Here is a 23,425-nt window from a genome sequence, read left to right on the forward strand (position 1 = left end):
ATGTTCCATGTAAAATTATAAAATACAGTTGAGTTGGAGCTGTATACAAAACTTCATGGGTATTTCCGGCATAAAACTGCATCGGATATGCATCACAGTGCAACAACATGACGATATATAATGAGAGTTTAAATTACAATTATCACTCCGTGTTATAACCACGTGAGGTAAACTCTTCATACAAATGTCACGTAAATCATAAAAATGTTCACTCCATGTAAAACCATGTGAGCTAAACTCTTAATAAATATATAAATATAAGTGACAATCATGTCTCTTCACACGTAGAAGTAGAAACAAATTACAAATTCACTCCGTGTTGAACCACGTGAGGTCTTCTCTTCTACGGAAGTTGATATGATGATGAAATTTCTCCAGGAACTTCACCAGGTTATGTTGGTATACATTCAGGAAAGTCTTCAAATGGCAAGGTTGATATTGGAGGTTTTGTTGATAGTGAACAGGTTACATGTTGATCTGGTGTCACAATTAACAAGTTTTGCAGATTTAAACTTCCTTCTAATCTTACGTAAACATTTGCCGTACATTAAAAATAGTAATATTGTAATAATGCCTTGAATTGAAATTAAGCATATAAAATGTTGTGTAAAACATTATTTAAAAAACAACAAATACTAACTCAATTGTGAGATAGATAGGTATTAGAATTAGATATTCTTTATGGTGTTTTTTAGCTCACCTGAGCCGAAGGCTCATGTGAGCTTTTGCTATGGGGTATCATCCGGCGTTTGTCGTCCATCGTGCGTCGTGCGTTAACTTTTTTTAACCGAGAGTGTTGAAATTCGTATTGAATGTTTAGTTAGAAGGTCCTGACTAGATATTTGTATTCATTAAGTGAAAATAAAATTCAAGATGGCTGCCATGATCGCCATCTTTGAAATTATGTTTTTATGGGAGGCGTGCCTCACATTATAGCATCAGCTATAGGATTTCATTGCGGAACCAATCGTTTGGTACCTCAAGCGGCTATCTCCGTAATCACGGGAGACAACTCGTACATACCGACACAATACACAACCAATTTATCTTGATACTGCGATAGTAGATCTATACTTTGAATGTTGTAATTGTTTATTATAATTCTCATAAAATCCCCCAAAAGAAATATATTTCATTTTACATCGACTTTGAATGCCACCAGAGCCTATTTATTATAACAAAAACATTATATCTACCAGAGACTTGTCAAGTCTCTGTATCTACACATAGTAGGTACACAAGTACTCGGGTCAGTTAGTAGGCCAGCTAGTACGCAGGTTACAGACGGTCGAATATTTTACGCGTATCTGATTGTAAGTAAAAACCAACAACCTGTATGAATGAGAAAATAAATAGATAAAGATGGATTTTTATTGAAGAGACAATATTTCAACCGCCATGTGTTTATATTTTTATAGGGACGTTTACGCCTGCCATGTTACAATCACCTACGAGATGTGACGTCAAAACCTCTCGCTTTCATTATATTACCATTCACAGTTGGGTTTTTTTTTTCAGTTTCTTTTGGTTCATATATGATGTAGTTAAACAAGATATGCATTTATGAAAAATTTCAAGACTTCAAATAAAGTGCTAGACAAGAAAAATGTATATATTTGAGACGTCTGGTGGTAGCATGTTATCAAAAATTCTTCGCAGAGTTCCAAGTGCGAGAAGGGTTGGCAACCGGTATACTCGGTACAAGAACCGTACCGACATTCGTTTAACAAAATACCGGTATTTGCAAGAATAAAAACATTAAAATATGACTTAAAAATTCGACAAAACAGTTATTTTGTTCAGTTGTTTCAATCACTTACTAAAATGATGTCGCAGCTTTATCCCTATTTTCTATGTAAACATCTATCCTAGCTTTACTTGTAGTTTCGTATCCATGTCTCATTTTTGTTGTGTGTGTTGAAAAGTCGAAATCAGAAATCAATAACTAAAGATTTAATTGTCTCTTTAGATGTCATATTTCATATTTTTGTATCAAAATATGTAATTAAATCAATGATCATGTGATCCGTCTGTTCACGTCTGATCACATGATCAATCGGTCAAAATGGGAGCGCCTTTTGGATACGGGCTTCATCCGAAACTCTGTAGTGTGATGTTTGTCACTATATATATAGCTAGAGTATTTATCAACACGAATTAAAGGCAAGTTGCATACAAGTTGTTAATCTGTTTGTTCACATGCTTACCTTATTTTTTCTTTAATTACTTAGGACTAAACTTTGTTTACGATTAACGTTAGGGATTCAGAGCCTGATCAGACTGCATCATCAGAACGAAGTCATACCCTTCCTATATTGTCCTGAGACAGACATATTGTCGTCCAGATCTACATGTACGTTATCGCAGCTAATATTTCATAAAAAAACATGCATCATGGGTCAGTGATAGTATGCTGAAATCCGATCGTTTATCTTATAAAGCTAACAAAACTATCGTATCTGTTAGTCGTAGTGGTCATTCTGACATTCGCGATGTTTACTGGGTCGCGACCAGTTACCGTGAAATTTTCGTTGTTTTCCGACAATTTTTCAAGAAAGAATTTTTGGAATAATACTAACTGCAGTTAGTTATAGTATCAATAATTAAGACTCATATCATAGACATCTACATTCAGTTCTCATAACTAATTACAATTGGAATATTTTCATATCTAAATGGTCCATCATTAGGGAGTACCCCAACTGGAAAGGCATTTCATGACAATTTTTACAACTGATGATTTAACCAGCTTGTCTTAATCTTCAGCTATAATGTAACCTTTTCAAATTATTTTATGTAATGTACACAGAGCTGTAAAACTTCTGTGTTATATTGATAAATAGCCCGAGTTTTCTCTGGCCCTGTCACCATGTCTGGTGTAGGGCCGGAGCGCGCTACTACCAGGTATATGAAAACGTGGAATTATATCCGACACCGTTTAGTGTCGCGAAGAATTTGGTGCAAATACAATAAAATCAGATGTGACATTACACCTACCTTACATATGGATAAATCATATATTCATTTACCCAAGAACACCCATTTAATCCCATCTAGGTGTTTTATTTCGTCCGTATTTCTTGCTTTGAACTATGCAAGAAGAAAAACACAATAAAGCATATGTGGTCCTTTCGGTCCATTGCGTTCCGATTCCGGTGGTGACAGGGCCAGAGTAAAATTGGGCTAATTGATAAAATGAAAAATAATTTCAGATTTAATCAAAATGTTTACCAATTGCATACCATATACTACTTTTTGAAGTACATTGTATATATATATATATATAGGGTCTAGTAAGTAATAATGACGGTATAAACCAATATAGGTACTGGATCCTAACAAACAAATGTTGGATGCGTATTACTAGAAATAGACATATGTCAAGTAGTAATAACGACAGTACAGACAAGTAAACTATCGAATTTTCTAGGCAATCTGCCCCTTTATCACGACACATGTAAATTACATACGATCACATATAGACTAGTGTTGGGAATCGGTTGATTTTTTGTGATCGATCATCACTTGTGTGTAACCAATCGATGATCGATTATAATCGATTAATTTCCAAATGTATTTTTTTTATAAATTTATGTCTCGATATTTTGTGAAATGCTTTCAACAACAATTTCAGTAACTAATAAACTCTTATACCTATGTATACTATTTTTATACCTATGAAGTGTCAACGCGTGGTTCACGAGGGCAGCTTACCGTTTACCTTGTTACAGGTGGTCAGTTCCCTACTTCCTATACCGGGGTTAACCGTGGGTAGGGGGGTTCCAGCGACGTATGCACCGTTTTACCGGGATGTCTTGCTAGATAAGCTTTTCTGTTTACGAATTTACCTCGTGGTGTAGATTGCGTTGTCTAATTTCTAGTCTCTTCTTTTTCAGTGCGCACGTGAGCCGCTCGCGCTCGCTGACCCGTGTCACCGGCGCGCTTGAGTCCGTTTTCACTACATTCCCCCCCGTTTTCTTTTTGGGAAAGTCCATAGCCATCTCCGAACGGGCACTAACCCTCACACCGGCATGGCCTAATCAAGATGGGGGCCCTGCTACCGGTCCACACTCAAGCTTAACAGAAGAAGGTCCGGGCGTTCTCCTCTGTGGCTCCAAGGACCTCTCTGACGGTAATGCCTCCCCGTATCTCTGCCACTTTCCTGGCTGTGATATCAATTAAGTGGGGGGCACTGCACGAACTTTCCGCACTTACCGGAAAGTAAGGGGCATCTGTCTCTAAAAGGAGCCGATCTAGGGGAATTGACTTGATAGCCTTTCTCTGGGCATCATTGAAGTGAAACACCAGGCCCGACACACTAAAGTAGGTGTTTGGATAGACTTCCAACCAACTTTCCACTACTCTCGCTGTACCGGAGAAACAGTGGAGTTGAATCTTCTGGCGTGATGATACTCCCTGCAATTGCAGGATATCCAGGCAGCGCATGAAGGCCTCCACTCCTGCAGCATCCCTCTTCATTCCCCTGATGTGCAGCACCAGTACCATGCCTGGACACAGATAGGACAGGAGATCCTTGAGTAGCTGCTCCTGAGGATACCAAGTATCAGGCCGACAGGTGTGATCGAGACCGACCTCACCGAGTCCAGCCACTCCAGGTACCACCAGCAAGTCCACCAGGCGTTGTTTGTCAACCTTGGAAATGCAGTGCTTAGGATGGACTCCAATCACCGCCTTAAAGCCTTCCTCCACTAATCGAGATATTTCGTCGACTGATGGGTAGGTTTCGGGGTCGCAGTATACCGCGACACCTCCCGAGACTTCTAGCTGGTACTCCCCTGGTGTTGTTGGCACCGCTGCTAGTACATCATGCACTGACGCATCATGGTGAAGCTTCAGGTACCTTCGTATCCTATCCAGATGGAAATGGCTATCGAAAGCGCTCATCACCGGTTTGGACTCCTCCATTCGCTTGGACTCTGGTACTGATATGTCCTCCAACGAATCCCCAGCAGGATTCTGATGCTCTAACCCCGGGTCCTCTGCCGATCTACCGGTGGATACCCGAAGTCCTGATGACGTCTCCATGGCCTCTATCGGATCCTTCACGTCGACACCAGCCGTATCCTGGACCTCAGCTTCCGGCTCCACAAGAACCTGTTCAGAGGTAAAGGTGAACCTTTCCCTCAGCTCGTTCATCGTCCCCCTAGCTATCTGATTGGCAATAGCTTTCAGGCACCTCCAATGCAGGAGTGCAGCGGGAGAGTTTATTGGGGACAAGCTGAAATCCTGTGGAACTTCCCAGCCTTGCTCCTCACACAGTCCTACCATCAACTCCCTCTGTCTATCGGTGATCTTCCAACCTGGCTCAATGAACCTGTATCGGTTGATCCAATCACAGAGGTCTTGCAGCCCTGCTGTTGGCCCCACAGTGCATACAGCAAACATGGCCAGACACGAATACCGGGTCCGGTGTAGGTCCACTGTCAACGGATGACGCTCTTCTAAGACATTGGGGAGGTGAGCCTCGACTAGATGACGCTTGGGATACCAAGTTTCCTTGCCACAACCGCCTATCTTGCAAATCTCCCCCTTCCGATGACCTCTGTGAGACTTCTTCTCAGGTGGCTGACCCTCCTGACCTTGCAACTTAGCTTTCCGTTTCCGGTGCCTTGTTGGAGTGGGCTGTTCTTCCGGCTTGGAAGACTCCTTCTTACGGGAATAAGACGAATTCCATATTTCCCTAGTTCGTACTGGTACTTGTCCAACCCCCGAACTTTGCTGATGATCTGTCCGTACCCGGACTGAATGAACCTTTGGTCCGGCTCCCCTCGTACTCTGTATACGTGGGGTCGGAGACCTTGCCTCTCTTGTAGAATAGGTTCCTTTGTTCCGTTGATAACTCCTCGGGGAGGGTCTCCGTTTTTGTGAGAAACGTGCCATACTCCTCCCCCTGCTCGAATCCGAGCCCCTCAGCCGTGAGCTAGACTGTCGCTGATAACGGGGGCTACCCCTCTGCGACTTGCCCTGATCCGGCATGTCCCTCTCTGCAGGCATTAATACAACGACACGTTGCGTGTCTGTGTTTCCCGAGAACCGGGAATCCTTGCCTTCCGAGCTTCCTCCCCGTAACTGGGAATCCTGACCCTCACCGGTTGTTGACTGATTGTCAACATAAAGGTCCTCCCTTGAAGATTCGCCGGCCAACTCCTCCTGGTATTCCCCTCCCGAATGATTGGACACGTCCGACGAATACTTTTCCGGAGACGATCTCTTCTCTTCTCTAGGGCAGTCCATTAAGGCATCTCTGTAGGAGCGCTGATCCAACCTAGTCGGGCCATCTTGAGCGCTAACCTCTTCAACATATTTTGGGAGTGTCGGGTCCTGTTGAAGCCGATAGTCCCTCACAGGCTCGAACACCGCCTGCTCCGCGATGGATTCTCGGCGATTGTCACGACGATGATGGCGACCCTGTAATTTGAAGATGTTACCTTCAATCCATTCGTCTGTAAACAATCCAGCGCTGCGAGCCTCCTCTGCCATGCGCCTTAGCCAACCCCGCCTGCCTTTCTTGATGGCGATCTTGACCTGCCCCATTACCGCTTCCTTCATCCTACGATCGGAGATGTTGGTCCTATACAGGTGGCTCATGACATCTCGAGGGTCCAGGGTGTCACCTTTTCGGGTGGCATCCTCTACTGTCTTGAGGTGTTTAGACATCACCTCAGTCCATCTGCCTCCGTACGCCATGCCTTCACCTGTGAAGAACAGAAAGAGAGAAACTATGCTTGAGTGACCACATTGTTCTTACAAGAAGAACACTTGAACCGGTCAATATCCAGGGCATCGGAAGGGGCTATATTGATGCATGACCCATGGTACCATTCCCCGCAGTAGTCGCACTGTATCATAAATTGACCATTCCATGGCTTTCTACAAATACAATAAGCCTCATCATCTGCCTCCGTATCAACTTCACCCTCTGCCTCGTTACCCACCAGAAGATTGGATGTGAAATTGTTTATCCATGCAGGCATTTGGCGGTCCCTGCAAGGCTTGAGCTTATCGTGGTTTAAGACCAAGACCTTGTTGTTAAGCTGAACCCGAAACAAGTATGGTGTGATCTTTTCCACAATTATACCGGGCCCTTTCCAGGGAGGGCACAACTTCTTGCATCTGCCTTTAGTTGCCCCACTATCCAGGATGTAGACAATATCTCCTTTCTGATAAGACCGCTTCAATACCCTGAGGTCATAGTTCCTCTTCATCCGGCGCTGTGTCTCCTTCAATTTCTGTCTAGCTATATGATGAGCTTCCTGCAAAGCGCCTACTAATCGATGAATATAGGGTGCAACCCCCTGTTGAAGGGGAGTATTACAGGACTCGAACATAAGATCTGCTGGGAGATTAACCTCCCTGCCCAACATCATCATATTTGGTGTCTGCCCCGTGCTCCGGTTTACTGTCGATCTCATTGCTCCCGCAAGCTGAGGAAGTAAGACGTCCCAGTCTTTTTGTCGGTTACCAACGAAACACCTGACTGCGTCCATCAGAGTCCGATTGTAACGTTCGACTTGTCCGTTGGAGGATGGTCGATATGGAGTGGTTCGGGCCTTATGGATGCGCAGAATATCGCATATGGCAGTAAAAAGATCACTTTCGAAATTTCGTCCTTGGTCAGAAAACAACTGGAATGGCATCCCAAACCTTGAGAAGAAAGAGTTTACCGCCGCTTTGGCTGTGACTTCAGCTGTCTGAGAGGACGTAGGAATAATTTCCACCCATTTCGTAAACTGGTCCACCATCATCAAAATGTTCTCGTTCCCATTTTCTGTTCTTGGTAACGGCCCCAGGAAGTCGATATGAACCCTTTCCATCGGAGCTCCCGCATGGTGTCTCACTAGAGGATATCGGCCATGTCGATTTGGCTTCTTACTCCTATTACAGACCTCACAGGTAGTAACAAACCTCTCAACATCCTGACTAAGACCATACCAGGCGAACTTCTCCTTCACTCTTTCTCGTGTCCGTGTGATACCTTGGTGCCCGGCAGATGGCAGATCATGGTGAAGATGCAGCACAGTACCCCGCAGACCTTTTGGCACTACAAGCTTCTGGATCCCGCAATCCTTTTCTTTCAAAAATAAGATGTCTTCCCTCACTCTCAATCGTTCCTTGTTTATCCAATAAAACTTGGACGCAGGGCTCGAAAGAAATAGCTCTTCGTTAGCCGGTGTCGCCTGTTTTAGGATCCAATTCAGCACCAGCGTCAAATCAGGATCCGTGCTTTGTTCCCGTCTGATTTCCTCTCGGGAAAAACCCCAGCACATCTCTCTATCCTCCGCGGATTGCACAAAGGACACCACCTCCCCCTCTTCGGTCAGTGTGTGCACCTGACACAACCGTGAGCACACCTCAATGTATATGGGAGTTTTATCTTCTGTTCCACCAGGGTCCCAGGTCTTTGACGGGGAAATCTTTTCCTGGCCTTGATTTACCGGACCCTTTGCTGCAATGGGGACCACATCATCCACATTTTCTATAAATTCGCCCCATCGATCATGAGCTCGTTGGCAATAAAGGCAACCACCACAAGGCAGATCCTCAAGCCGGGACCCATGGATGTAATGGCTGACCTCTGCAGACATCCTGGACAATGCATCTGCATTTGTGTGCAAACTACCTTTTCTGTGTTCCAGAACCATGTTGTACTGGCTCAACTCCTCTATCCATCGTGCCAACTGACCCTGAGGCTGCTTAAACCGTAACAGCCAAGTAAGACTAGTATGATCGGTTCTTACCTTAAAAGGTCTGCCTAAGAGGTAATGTCGAAATTGCCGTGTTAACCGGACAATGGCCAGCAGCTCTTTCCGTGTAGTACAGTACCGCTTCTGTTCCGGGGTTAAAGCAAAGCTGGCATATGCTATCACTCTTTCCTCCCCATCTACTATTTGCAGAAGTTCCCCTCCTATAGCCTCGTCCGATGCATCGGTATCCAATACGAAATCATCATTCTGGTTGGGCAAGGCTAGTACTGGTGGTTGCATTAGCTTAGCCTTTAGCGTCTCGAATGCCTGCTGTTGTTCCCTCTCCCATCTGAAAGGCTTCTTTCCCGTTATGTTATACAAGGGAATAGCAACCGCTGCGAAACTCTGTATAAACAACCGGTGGTAATTCGCCAAACCCAGAAATCTCTCTACTTCTTTGGTAGTAGAGGGTACTGGCCAGTTCTTAATGGCCTCTATGTCGCTCTCAGACATGGCTAAGGTGTCCTCCCCAACAATCCGGCCAAGAAATTCCACCTTTCTCTGACAGAAGACACACTTCTTGGGTTTGAGTTTTATTCCGTAATACCGGAACCTGCTCAAAGCCTCTACCAAATTCTTAAGATGATCTCCGAAATCTTTGCCTAGAATCACTATGTCATCTAGAAAGGCCAGGGCAGTCTTCCAATTAAGGCCACACAGCACTAAGTTGATGACTCTAGAGAAAGTTGCTGGTGAGTTACATAGACCGAATGGCATCTTCACAAATTCAAACAGTCCATATTTGGTAATAAAGGCAGTTTTCTTTCGGTCTTCCTCTGCAATTTTCACTTGCCAATAGCCCCATACTGCATCGAGCTTGGAGAACCACCGATTTCCGGATAGTGTATCCACACAGTCTTCAACTAGAGGCAAAGGGTATACATCTTTCAACGTCAAATTATTTAGAGCTCTGTAGTCGATGCAATACCGAACCGACCCATCACGTTTCCGGACTAAGACTGGAGCTGACGCCCATTCAGAGACAGATGGTTGGATAACCCCTGCCTGCAGCATCTTGTTTAACTCCTCCTCCTCCTCTTTCACAAAGTGGATAGGGGTCCTCCTCATCCGCTGTTTCACCGACGGTGCTCCCTGGGTATCGATTCGATGTTCAATTTCCTTAAAGGTCCCTATGTCGAACATGTGGGAAGCGAACACATCCTGGAACTCGCAGATTACCGATGTCAATTTCTGACATTGCTCCTCAGATAAGTTTTCCCGCGACCGGGTCAACATATCCTTCACATGCTCCGGAATTGCTTTGTCATCATGGCCTTTAGGGTCCTCCACCTCACTAATGTCCAGAGTGGGTTTCTCCGCGTCATATTCCGGGAGAATATCTACTCCTGTAGCCATTCCGACTACTTTACCCTTCTTGAGCACAGTAAATTTATCCGAGAAGTTAACCACACAGATTGTTGGGCTATCCGAGCTCCGGTGCACTGACCTGGGAATAACCCATCGGGGATTTTCCTCTGCCTCCACAACATAATCTGGGAGGACCTTATCCAGCTGGCATTTTATCCGTGCCACTGAACGTGGGGGTATCATACGTCTCTTTGCTACAGAGACCCTACTCACTCTGGGTAAACCCTCGCTGTTACCAACCCTGAGAGAGGTAGTGGTGGAACCAACCTTTAACAAATGATTCTCCATGTCAATATGAGCTCCTTGACGAATTAGAAAGTCAAACCCTAGGAGCATATCATCCTCAATAGGAGCAACGTGAATGACCTCATTATACACAGAAGCCCCAATCTGGAGTTTTACCGGTCCTATCTTAAGTCCTGTCATAGACATATCCCGCGCTGCCGTGAGGAATTTCATTTTGCACAGTGTTGGAGGCTTGGGGTCCATCATTTGATAAATCCTGTCTGAAAGGATGGTTGACTCTGCTGCTGTATCCACAATAGCATCCACCGTCACATTTCCTACCCGCACTGTGGTATGGTACAGGGAATTGGACTTAACCTTGTTTATTCTCATGACATCCAAATCTTCATCTCTGCCGTTGTCCTCTTTATCCGATGAGACAGCTGACTCCATGGACTGCACCCCTTGTATGGGTAGATTCTCCTGAGCCCAAGAGACTGTTGTATCTGGCTGTTGAGTTGGGACAGTGCTGGAAGGACTTTGGTGCTTTATTGGGTTGAGGAATCGTCCTTCTTCTCCAACCCCACAATGTTTAAAGATCCCTCCTCTTTAAAGGTAACCTCCTTCTTAGCCTCTGGACAGTCTCGCATATAATGCCCAGGTTGATTGCACTTGAAGCAATTGCTATGCTTAGGTGATGGGCTACGACTCCGTCCCCGGGATTTGAATTCCGTGAGAAGCATGTCAAACTTGCTTCCAATGTCCTTGTTTTGTGCATCCATCCTGAGGGTGAGCTGGGATAGTTGAGACTGCAAGGATGAAACACCTCCCTCCAAAGAAGCTACCCTCTGCTCCAGCGTAGGAGAATTGCTTGATTTCTTCAAGATGGAAGAGATCGGAGGCGTTTTTGTCTGTGAGGGAGTCCTCTTCTCCTTACGTGGTGCACCCGCAAACCGGCGCACCTCCCGTACATCTATTTCCTCATCCGATGACCCTGACGAGTCTTCATAATGCTGCGTCCTATATATTGGTAGTGCTTCCGAGCGGGACTTCTTTTTAGAATCTTGTGGATGATGGATACACCTATACCACTCGATCTCTTCAATAGCATCTTCAAGGGTTTTGTGTTTTTGCATGCAGGCATGCTTTCCGGCTTCCCTCTCCTTACAGCCCAGACAAAACCGCATTATGGCATGCTTCCTAATCCAGGATTCTGGTAAGTCCTTGTAAGCCTTGACAGCTAGACCGAGTACCCGGTCTGCCCAATCGTGCAGTGTCTCATCCAGGTCCTGGTTAGCCATTTGAAACTTGGCTTGCAAAGTTTCCTGAAGCTCTGAGGCCTGGAAGCGCTTGTCGAACTCAGCAATCAGTTTGCGATAGGACATTGAGGAATTCATCTCCGTCAACAGGTGGTAGAAATCACCAGCCTTCCCTGTCAACCCCCAGCATAAGGCATCTCTTCGTTCCTCAATCGTCCAGCCCGCCGCATCAGCATACCGTGTAAATTTTTGCTTAAAAAGGGACCAGTTTGACCGACCATCAAACTCCAGATGTTTGGGCAGGATGGGTGGTCTCCCCTTGCTGCTTCGTAATGGGGCAGTAAATGACAAATCGTCGTCACTTTCCTCATCGCGAAAGTATTTACGGTGTTTACTTGGGGGTCGGGATTGCCTGCCACGCCTTCGCCGGGTGTGGGCATAGTCCTCATCTGAATCCTCACTAAGGCGACCTCGGGACCGTGTACCGTACCTATGTTTGGGCTCAGTTTTCCTCATTGACCGGCGTGGAGTAACACATTCCTCCTCTGACTTCCTGTAATCCGGTTGAGCACTAGCTCCCTGCGCTCGGAATGACTCAGGTAAGAGGGCACCTTGTCGTTCCTCTATCAGCCGAAGCACTTCCTTAATAGCTTCCTGAGTACATGCCGCTTGGTCTGCAGGCTGCTGCTCAACAGTCTTGCACGGATCCCTCCCTACATTACTTGATGGTTGACCTGAATCCTGGTCATTGGACAAATGTGGATTGGGGGCCAAATCAATCGCTTCCATTAACCTGTCCGTGAGACGGATTCTAGGTATATCCCCAATATTATGGCTGGTAATATTACCGTATGTATACCGGTAGTCCATGATATTGGCAGCTACTTTCTTTCCAACATCCGGCAATGAAAGTAATTCACGTTCCTTACACCAATTGATCTTAAGAGCCATATTTGCTGGACCAGGGCAAATAAGGTAAGGTACTGAAGGAAACGTAAATGCAGCTGGGAATCTTAATATTATTGGAGATGCAGACGTGAGGCAAGTAGAAATGAATTAAATCCCCAAATAATTATAACAGCATCAACATAACACATATCCAAGAACCTGGACATGTAATTGGGTCAACATTAAATATCTCCGAAAACCGGAAAACAATATTAAATCTTGGTAAGATATTATCTTGGTACATAAATTGTAAACCGAGACCGGTCAACAATGTAACACACAGTTGACACCTGTGTATTAAAATAATGTATCAAAATTCTAGCCAGCAACCGGCTACAAAATTAATAAATGAACACACAAACAATGTAACACACAGTTGACACCTGTGTATTGAAATGATGTATCAAAATTCTAGCCAGCAACCGGCCACAAAATTAATAAATGAACACACAAACAATGTAACACACAGTGTCTTCCGATGAGAGCTGCTCACAAAATCAGGTTGATATATTAAACCAACAAATCAAACCTAAGTATCAATTTAGAAACACGTGGGGATGTTTGTTTACATATCTGCCGAAAAACCGGAAGACAATGCTGCAGGGGATATGACGTCACATACGTGGCGCACGCAGCTACCCCTAAAAAAAAAAAATATCGACAAAGTTCGCTGAAGAAACAAACAAAAAATAGTGATAGGGTTATAAAAACTATCCCCAAAGTTCTTAAAAGATATACAAATCCAATACTAAAATCACAACAATTAAACTTAGCGTATGACAGGGTTTCTAATCCTGCACGCCTGCTGACAGAACTTCCGAGATGGAGAGTGGCCCCGTCAGTCGAGTTTTACCTCGTCGCCATTGAAGTGTCAACGCGTGGTTCACGAGGGCAGCTTACCGTTTACCTTGTTACAGGTGGTCAGTTCCCTACTTCCTATACCGGGGTTAACCGTGGGTAGGGGGGTTCCAGCGACGTATGCACCGTTTTACCGGGATGTCTTGCTAGATAAGCTTTTCTGTTTACGAATTTACCTCGTGGTGTAGATTGCGTTGTCTAATTTCTAGTCTCTTCTTTTTCAGTGCGCACGTGAGCCGCTCGCGCTCGCTGACCCGTGTCACCGGCGCGCTTGAGTCCGTTTTCACTACACCTACATGTATACTATCTTCCTGTGTGTTCATTTGTTCATTACATGGATAAAAATGAACCAAAATTGTTTTTTTTTAGTAACTTTATTCAACACGTGAAAAAGCAACAAAAGGATTGTTTATTGGAGTATTTAGCTAATTGAAATTTTTTGCACGGGCCGTAAAATGCTTTAATCCATCCGTTATCAAAAGTCTAATATACTTTGAAACCAAAAGTAGAACTGTGACTTACCATTGAAGGAATACGACTTTCTGCACATTTTACAAATAGTTTTCGTCGTATTTAAAGTATCAGTATACTCAACGGACCTTCTGCTTCTTGTTTTCATTAAAAAACAAAATGTTTCCATAAAACAGACCATGTGCGTTTACCATGAAGAAAGATCGTATACGTTAACATTGCTTACATAGCTAGACCCTTATGTTCTCACAAAAGAAATCTTGGTCATCGGTACGTTTGCATTCCCTGTATTTTTACTACACTGTACAAGTTAATGTGACGCTTGATTTTGTATGATACAAGCATAACCATTTCCCGCAAGCGACTGTGTTGTAGACATTGTCAAGCTGAATTTGCGTATGTTTATCTGAAATCCGGCTAATATATTTTCATAAAACCTGATGTAGGGCACTTACGACGAAACTCGATTACAGATTTCTTACTCGATTAATTGATCAAACTTCTCAAACAAGTGATACTCGACGAACTCGATTAATCGGAACACCACTAATATAGACATAGAATATGGAACAATTAAACAAATATAGTAGGTATAAACAAAAAAAATATTGTAATGTTGTAAAAATGATCCCCCTTGGCCGATACGTAATTCACCAAGGGCCTATTATGACTAATTAGGAAACATCTTAGGTGGTGTACAGATGCTAAAAGTAAATGAATGAATGAATGAATGAATAAATAAATATACCACTCAGCTAGAGAGATCTTCTCTTTAGCTGAATTGGTTGAGTGTAAGACTAGTTAGCCAGAGCCCCCGGCTTCCGACCCTAGCGGATGCAGTGATTTAAATTTCATTAAGCATGTGCTCTGTTTATAATATTTATCACAGGGGGCAGGGAAGGACCAACGTCACAAAAAAATGATTGTTAGATAAATAATCTGATGATGGCGGGCTAACAAATGGACAAAAATGTTTTAGCCAACTCTCGAAAACGTTTTAGAACATTTGAATTTATGTCGGAAGCTAAATCCTGTTATGTATGCAGACATTCAGCGTACAATGTGTCTGTCAAAGGTATTGTTCAAAACTGTAAAACTTCTCACATTGTAGAGATGGAACACATATATATATATATACACACACATTTATGCTGACAATGTTATTATAATACAGTATGTACAGGATTAACAAAATATGATCCTTTGACAGGCGGTTCATAATACAGAAAACACAATATAATTAAATCATCATAATTATAATTGTATAGCTCTATTTTTTCGTTGAAAGAACATTGTTTGTATTTGGTATTTCCATTGTTCATTTAATTCATACTCAAAAGTTGTAACTATGACTAGGTGCTGTCATGTATTCAACATATCAACAATTATATGTGTTCTTGTTATTTCTGTTTCTAATTGAATTACATGTATACTTAAGTGCACAGATTAATTCTTAAATGTAAAAATACATTGTAAATGTTTATTAAAAAATAACTATCATGTTAAACAATATTAATAGAACCATGTGAATACCAATACTATTATAATACACAACCGTATAATTGACAGTTGTTTGTAGATCAGTATAATAGTCTTTGATAATGCAATTCAATAGTACTAGTCTCTGTGAACTGGACAAGTGGAAGTTTGAAGCTTACATTGGACAGTTAAGACTGTCATCAGGATGGTTAAAAGCATTATGTTCATCAGGGCGGTTTAAACACCTAAGTATGAATGTTAACTACTAAAACAGAAATTTGTTTGAAACACTTATGTAGAAATGTTTAACTATTTAAGTGGAAGCTTGTTTAAACAATAAGTAGAAATGTTAGACAACAACCTAACTAAAAGTGTTGACTTTAAAGATTTAAGTGGATATGTTTAAATACTTTAGTAGAAGTTTGTTTGAAACTTCAATATGGTTAAAACCATTGTGTACATCAAGACAGTTAAACCATTACACTGTGTGTCCATCAGGATTGAAAACCATCTCATCTAATTGGCTTTAAACTCTTGAGAAGAAACGTTTAAGTACTTAAAACCTCACTCTTGCATGTATCTATCGACAATCATGTTGATATCAGTTTAATCATTCTTCTTTGCTTTGTTTCAAATATCACCTTTTCATCTGATTAACGCCTCCCTCAGTACTTTCAGTACTTTGATTTTTTTAAGAGTTTAGCTATGATGAATCATAGTTTTTATATACACTTTAAAAACGACACGATGTTATCATCTGCTATGGTCACCTCTCAGTAGCCTCCTCAGAGTGCAAGTTTTATTGTATAGAATTCATTTTGACCTTTTGTCTTTTATAACGTATCGCACTCTTAGTAAACGGGGAGGAATGTTGTGAAACAGCATTGTATTTACGTACGGTTCCAAGGATTCCGGGTAGTTATCCTCCGGAAGGCCTCGTAACTTTATATTACCTATGTTTTAGCCCTCAGTTATATCGGTTAGACCTCAGAGCAATACAGACGTTGATTCCTGTCGTTTCTGTTCTGTCTGACAATATCGTCATGCAGATACGATCACTCAATCCTGCCATGTTACACCACTCGATTTCACAACAAAAGCAATTCTATTGCGTTTTGTTATATATTTACTTAAATAATGTTGTAGTGATCATGATATATCATCTACTACAAGTCTATACAAATTACATTTTGAGGAATTCTCCAATATTGCGAACATGTCTTGTCGTGCAGCGTCAAAAATGATTTGCTTAATATATGGCAAGTCTACAGAAATATTTAATCACCATGACAACTAAAACTAAACAGTGTCTGGGTTACACCAGCAGATAACCTCGGTGATATACAGGTAAAAAAAATTAGTGTACAGATGTACATGTACCGGACTTGTGACTACTCTAGCGGAACCATAGCCTGGGGTGGGTGTTTGGACACCTGTGTGGACTACTTTGACATGTGTATTACATTGCATAACACCTCAGGTGGGGTGGACATTAATTCATAAAAAATGTTAACTTCAGACACAGATTCACAGTTCCTGGATAGAACAAATTATAATTGTATACATATATAAAAAAGAAGCTGCCGGGAATTGAAACCCGGCCTCCACGGTGGAACACTTCGACTCAACCAACTGAGCTAACCGGGACATTAAGAGGCTACTTATTCTAACATTAGTTTTCTTTTCTTTCAAAATTCATCTTTATATTATATTTTCATTACAAAATAAGTTAACAGAATGATGACAAACTGTACAGTGTTGCATATTTGTGCAAATTTGCCACTATATGACCCTGGCTGTTAAAAGGAATATTCTGGATCCAGGCCTGGTAATTCATGTTTTACTTTAAATAATATATCCTGATTTGCGTAACTAACTTATTTTGTACTACATAAAATATCATGGGGATGTTGAAATGATAAGTATTGGCTGATTTTGCGGACGATTTGTTTAGTGTATAAAATTTAAGTTAAAAAATATATCCCCCCCCCCCCACCACCACCACCACACACACACACACACACACACACACTTATTGACGACTTCCTTCGCCACTGAGTTATGTTGTAATAATTTAAAGAATACAAGTTACAATAAAAACAAATAATAAACAATTTTAAAAGGGCCCGATTCTTTCCCGATCCTGCCCGATTCGATCCTGTTCATTTCAGACCTATCCTGCACTACGAGTTCCTGTCCATTTCTGCCCGATCCTGCTATGCCGAATCCTGTAAATAGTCCAGCCCGGAGTTCGGAGTTGTCGTCTGCTGAGAAGTAGGCTATGATCGTTTGCGACAGAATTGTCTCATTAACTGTCAAGTTATGTTTTTGTTTCACAATCAGATAATAATCAAGACATCGATGTGACTTGAAAGAAACATCGCGAAATTAATGGTAATTGTGATAGAAACGAAAGCGGAAGTAATAAAAAGTGGAAATCCCGATGATCACCCTACTCATCGAAGGTGGAGACAGCGCAATGGAACCAGTCTTTACTTGAGAATTGCAAAAGTTTGAGAAGGGCGAAGTTAAAGGTCAAGTTGATATAACACCAGGTAATTATTTTATGTCGTTATCCTTGTTGTAATGATGTTATAAAAGTACACGGCTAGTTTATAATGTCTGTCCATATAATGATATATTCCGAGACCAGTGACTGAGTGAGTGAGGGGGCGGTACAGTTTGTATGATTACATCGTTTTAAGTGTTTGTTTTACATTTAATTGTATTTGGTCCTGGTTAACAGAATTGTCTCCTCAAACAGTTTTTGTCATACAACCTGGCAATGGTCAAGACAATGCTGTGATTAAAAGGAATTACTGAGAAATCAATCGTAATTTTACGAAAAACAAAAGAGGAAGTAAAAAGATGGAAATTCCGATGACGTAATGGGTTTTTATAACAGAGAAAACAGCCGAGGTGGCACAGACAAGCCAATCGAGCTTGTCATCGGAACAGTGAATCTTTCCCAAGAATGTCATAACATTTAGAAGCATCAAGTCAAAGACCAAGTGTTAATTTAACGTAAGGTAATTATCTGATATGGTGTTAGCCTCGTTGTAACAATGTATTGTACTTTACCGCCTTGTGAACCTAATGTGTAATATCACTCCAAAGTAGCTAATTATGTTTACAGGACTGACAAACTACACACCATATGTACTCTACATGGCCTCAGACCACACTTATACTTCTGGGTCGTTCTACTTAACATTCAAACTCAGTCACATTGCTTGGTGTCAGTACAGTGTACATGTTTAACTCTCTTTGATCATACCGCAGCTTCCCAAAACACACATACACACTCACCACACGCATGCATGTCGCATGCACGGGAGGCCGTCCGTAAATGACCTTAGCTGTTAATAGGACGTTAAACAAAATAAACCAAACCAAACCAATCTCTTTGATACTCTAGATTTCCACATCACTGTACCTCCAGGGGACCCTTGACCACTTGACCACTATAATTACCTGATTACTACTAAATAAGTGACCTCCAAATGTGTCCATGTAATTATTTCTTCTAAAAACTTTCAGAATAAAAAAGTTAGACATACTAATAAGAGCGCAGCTCATCGCGCCCAAAGGGCGCGAGAGCGAAGCTCTCTTTAAGACAACACATGTATAAGCTATATTTCCAATAAATTCTATATCCTTCAACTTTGAAATCGTGTCCCGCGGGAAAAGTCTCGCACCTCCAGTAGAGGCGGCCATGTTTGAAATCTCGTTCCCTACACGACGAGATCTTAATGATTTTTTCTCTCTTGTCGAAACAAGTAACTGAAAGATAGTTCAAATCACTTAAAAGTTACCATTTCAATTTTCCTATTGTCTGACGAGGTAAATGTATTTTGCGAATTTGATTGACTTGAGATCATGATATCGTTGGTTTCCTAAATCAGGACCTTCCCACGTTCGGTGCTGATCAAATATTGGATGCGAGAGTAGAATAAGGGTTTATTTTGCTGCATATGTGCATGATATAGAACAGTTTTCAATTGTATTATCATTGGATAACAACATTATAAGCTCAACTTTCCAGGTTACAACCGAAAACCCTGAAATATTACTGAGTTGAACATCCCATTCAGAATGGTGCTGTCGTTAAGCGTGACGTCATAAGAATTCAACATCAAAGATTATGCCAAGGATTCCTGCGCTTTCTCAGCGCATATATTTTAAGAGTTTTTCGTCTTCCATATGTCTGAAATATGTGATAATTTAAGGGAACCAATTCAATATCTTCTGTATTTTCTTAGTGTGTATAGACTGTATTAACTGCAGTAGTTGCTGCAAATTTTTGTCATAAAACCTTATCAAAACTTGTATTCAAATACATATGTAATAAAATACAGTTCATAATTTTAAAAATATTTTACTGTGTCGATGTCTTTACACCTTGAACTTGAATTGCTGGATATTATGATTAACAAGGCATCGTAAAAAGGAAAGGATAAGTTATCATTGTACAATGTACAGTGTGTATCAAAGCATTTATGTGAATGAGGAGTTTCCATTCTGTTTGTATTAGTCTAACTTTCCAAAATCTATGTGATGTTCAATTACAAACTTCCACATTATAGTTCTCATGGTATAAGTATACAGTGAGGACATTAAGTATACCAAACATTCACAGGAGAAAACAGACTTTGTAATTTGGTTCTTTATGTGGAAAATGAAGCCCACTCACCTTCAGATTTAAATAAAAACATTCATGTTTATAATATATCTTAAATAATAGTTAAAGCGAGTGATTTTGCTTCTTGTTGCTACAACCATTTACTTTGATATGCTAATATATGCCCTTGCTTCAATAAAAACAAAACAAATACCAAACCCCTACACGTGCATAAAATGAAAGATATAGATAAACGTCGCTAGTTTTAATTGTAAGTATAGTTTATAGTGATACGATTGCCTTCTAGCATCGCGTTAGTCCCCTTTAGCTCAGTCGGTAAAGCAACTGTCCAGTAAAACCGTGGTCGCGGTTCGATGACGGTGGAGGCACATTACTTGCTTTTCTGTTACATCAGTTAACCACTCCAAGTGCAAGCTATATGAAAATGAGAGGCTTCGTTGGGGATAAAAACTGGGTTAATGTGCGTTCGGGTTGAACACGTTTGAAAAGTGAGTAGTGAGGCAATTTTTAGTTTTAAATTGTGTACATAGCGATTTCTAGTGGGGGATTTCCCTTTAGCTCAGCCGATAGAGCGTCGGACCAGTAAGCAGAGAGTCGCAGGTTCGATCCCCTGTGGAGACCATATATTCGCTTTCCCGTTATATATGAAAATCTTGTTGTATCGTCTGCCCTTTTACGTTGTTAGTAGCATATGAAATGTGGCAGTAGAATAGTGATGCCATTATTCAGTGCACATGTCATCATGGACGGGATATGACATGTACGATCATTTGGAATTTGGAAACTTAAGACAATGACAGTTACATCGGGACAAACAATAAGAATTTCAGGTGATATACGAATTGATGTAATACATCGTTAATTTTAAAAGGTGTTTACATGTTGTTATTTTTTTAATGGGGGGTGTATAATTAACAGTCTATATATCATAGTACAAAAATGGTCATTTTAATAATTAGTGATATTTCAAGTATAGGTAAATTGTAGGAATATTTCAACATGAGACTATGGAATTTATATTGTTATATTTTATTACTAGACATTTGAATTAGCTTGGCAGTCAGTTTTATTAGTATCTTATATAATTATTGTATTTTAGATGCTTTGATGTTTTTATTACTCAGCCAGGTAAACTGGATTAGCCTTAATTGAGTTGACACATATCTACCTGTGAACCCTCCAGCTGACAGGTGGTCACTCAACAGGCTCAATTAAAGTAATTGTAAGATAAACACTTTGAGACAGAATAGGACTTTGTATGTTTTACTACTGACCATAGCTGTTAGGTAACTGGTGTCAACATATCTTAATTACTATAGGCACCATCTAATAATTAAACTCCACCTCTTACTATTTTATTAACCAATGAAATTGAATGTTATAGTTTTGACTGTTTTGTAAAAAGTATACATAAATAGTTTTTAGAGAGAGAGGAGTACTAGTGCAGAAGGAGAGAGCTAGATTAGGACCCAAGTGAGTGTGAGGGTGCTGGCCTTTTACAAGGACCCGTAGACTCTGACCAATTTTGAAGTAGGGGTCAGCACCAGAGTGGACAAGTTATAAAGAACTTCTGTATTGGTTGAACCTTAGTGAAATATTGATTCCAGTGAATAAAATAAATATCTAAGAAGAAGAGACTGTCTCCATATTGTTTCAAAGGAAATTACAGTTCACCACGGGGTTTATACGAAAGGGGTTTCATCAGGGTGTGGCTTATTCTACCATTGCTAATTCCCCAAACCAATAACTGTGTAGCCACATCCTGAAGGACACAAACCCCAGAGTAACATCACCACCCCACACAAGGAACACACACACCCCATAATCCTCGTGGTGACATATATGACATTGTATTGGATTAGGACTTAATATTTGCCTTGTTTTAGTTTGTAGCATATTTTGCAGACGCGTTGTGTCATTTTTTAAATCAACCCCCCCCCCCCCCAAAATAAATAAATAAATAAATAAAAGAAAATATGGTACATGTTCTTAGACTGTTATTCTCATGTCCCTGTGTTTCCTTCTTGATTAACGGTGAGTCAGGTGATTAAAGCTGCACTCTTCTAAGGCTTTGCCTTCATTCATATTATTCACTAATAATTTAATTTTGTATGAAACACGCATTTCCATTGGCTGAAATAATTTTGTTATACCTCCATAACAAATTTTTTGATGTTGCGAAATGTAACGTCATTTTTGATTGGCTGATGACGTTGCGTAATAATTTATCACAGAAAAGAGTTCGCCAAAGAAAGTGAAATATCTTGGTGTGTATAAGACAAAATTAAATTATAAGAATTAATATTAATTATTCTTCTGTTATACATGTAGTCATAACATAAAAAACTGGAGTGTACTCTCTTCATTAACCACTTCACGGTTTATTTAGAGTACACTCCAGTTTTTTCTGTTATGACTGTATAACAGAAACAAATAATTGATGTTAATCCTTAAATGTATTCAAAAATCATATCATATAAAAAAGTTATTCACTAATGTATTCAAAAATCTTTTTTAAATCTTGAAATTTCCAGTTTTCCTTAAAGCCAAATGCTCCCAAACAACCTAAAATTCTAGTTGCACACATGTATTAATAACAATCAAATATGCTCATTGATGCTCTCCTAACATTAAAATGACCACTGGCCTGGATGCTTGACCGGGGGAGTCCTTGAAACATCAGTGTATAAAAATAACTCGCCTCATTTATATTTATCGCGAGATGTGGCACGGAGCCGAGGACGAGGCTATAACAACGTGTGCTGCGTATAAACTACACACATGGTCGTCAGGCTTAGAAACTAACTGTTTCAATATATTAGCCCTTATCAATTTGCAGCATGGACTGCAATGCAGCATATGCTGCAATCATGCTGCTTTTATGCTGGCATCATGCTGCTAGTTTCACAGCATGATTGCAGCATGTGCTGCATAGCAGCATGGTACCATGCTTCTGTACAGCATGCACTGCAACCATGATTTAAAAATTGAGGTAATTGAATATCTGAACTCTATCATGCTGCAATCATGCTTTGTCGACTTAGTTAATTTATCATATGCACTGTATCATGCTGCAACCATGCTGCAATAACTTTGTCATTTTAGACAGGATATGTACCATGCTGCAACCATGCTGCAATAACTTTGCCAGTTTGGATATCGAATTATATCATGCCGCAATCATGCGGTGTGGACTTAGTAAATTTATCATATGAAATGCATCATGCTGCAACCATGCTGCAATAACTTTGGCATTTTAGATAGGATCTGTACCATGCTGCAACCATGCTGTATTAACTTTGCCATTTTAGATACAAACTGTACCATGCTGCAATTATGCTGTATTAACTTAGTTAATTTAATGAACTGCACCATTCTTTCATGTATTAACATGAATTGTTTAAGTTGAA

At 40.9% G+C, this 23,425-nt stretch overlaps 2 protein-coding genes across 2 annotated transcripts in view; one reads left to right on the forward strand and one right to left on the reverse strand.

Annotated features, from left to right (window-relative positions):
• Positions 1–4,077: 4,077 nt before the first annotated feature.
• On the reverse strand, positions 4,078–6,708 carry LOC117320398. The gene has a single exon (XM_033874997.1). It carries the CDS (start codon positions 6,706–6,708, stop codon positions 4,078–4,080), a length of 2,631 nt encoding a protein of 876 aa, XP_033730888.1.
• An 11,228-nt stretch (positions 6,709–17,936) lies between these two features.
• LOC117320399 overlaps positions 17,937–23,425 on the forward strand; it is a 47,327-nt gene continuing 41,838 nt past the window's right edge. The window contains exon 1 of the mRNA XM_033874998.1: positions 17,937–18,402. The gene's annotated coding sequence lies outside the window, so the exon portion shown is untranslated. The remainder of the gene's footprint in view (positions 18,403–23,425) is intronic.

The sequence above is a fragment of the Pecten maximus genome, unplaced genomic scaffold (assembly GCF_902652985.1).
Source record: "Pecten maximus unplaced genomic scaffold, xPecMax1.1, whole genome shotgun sequence".
NCBI classification, from domain to species: Eukaryota; Metazoa; Mollusca; class Bivalvia; order Pectinida; family Pectinidae; genus Pecten; species Pecten maximus.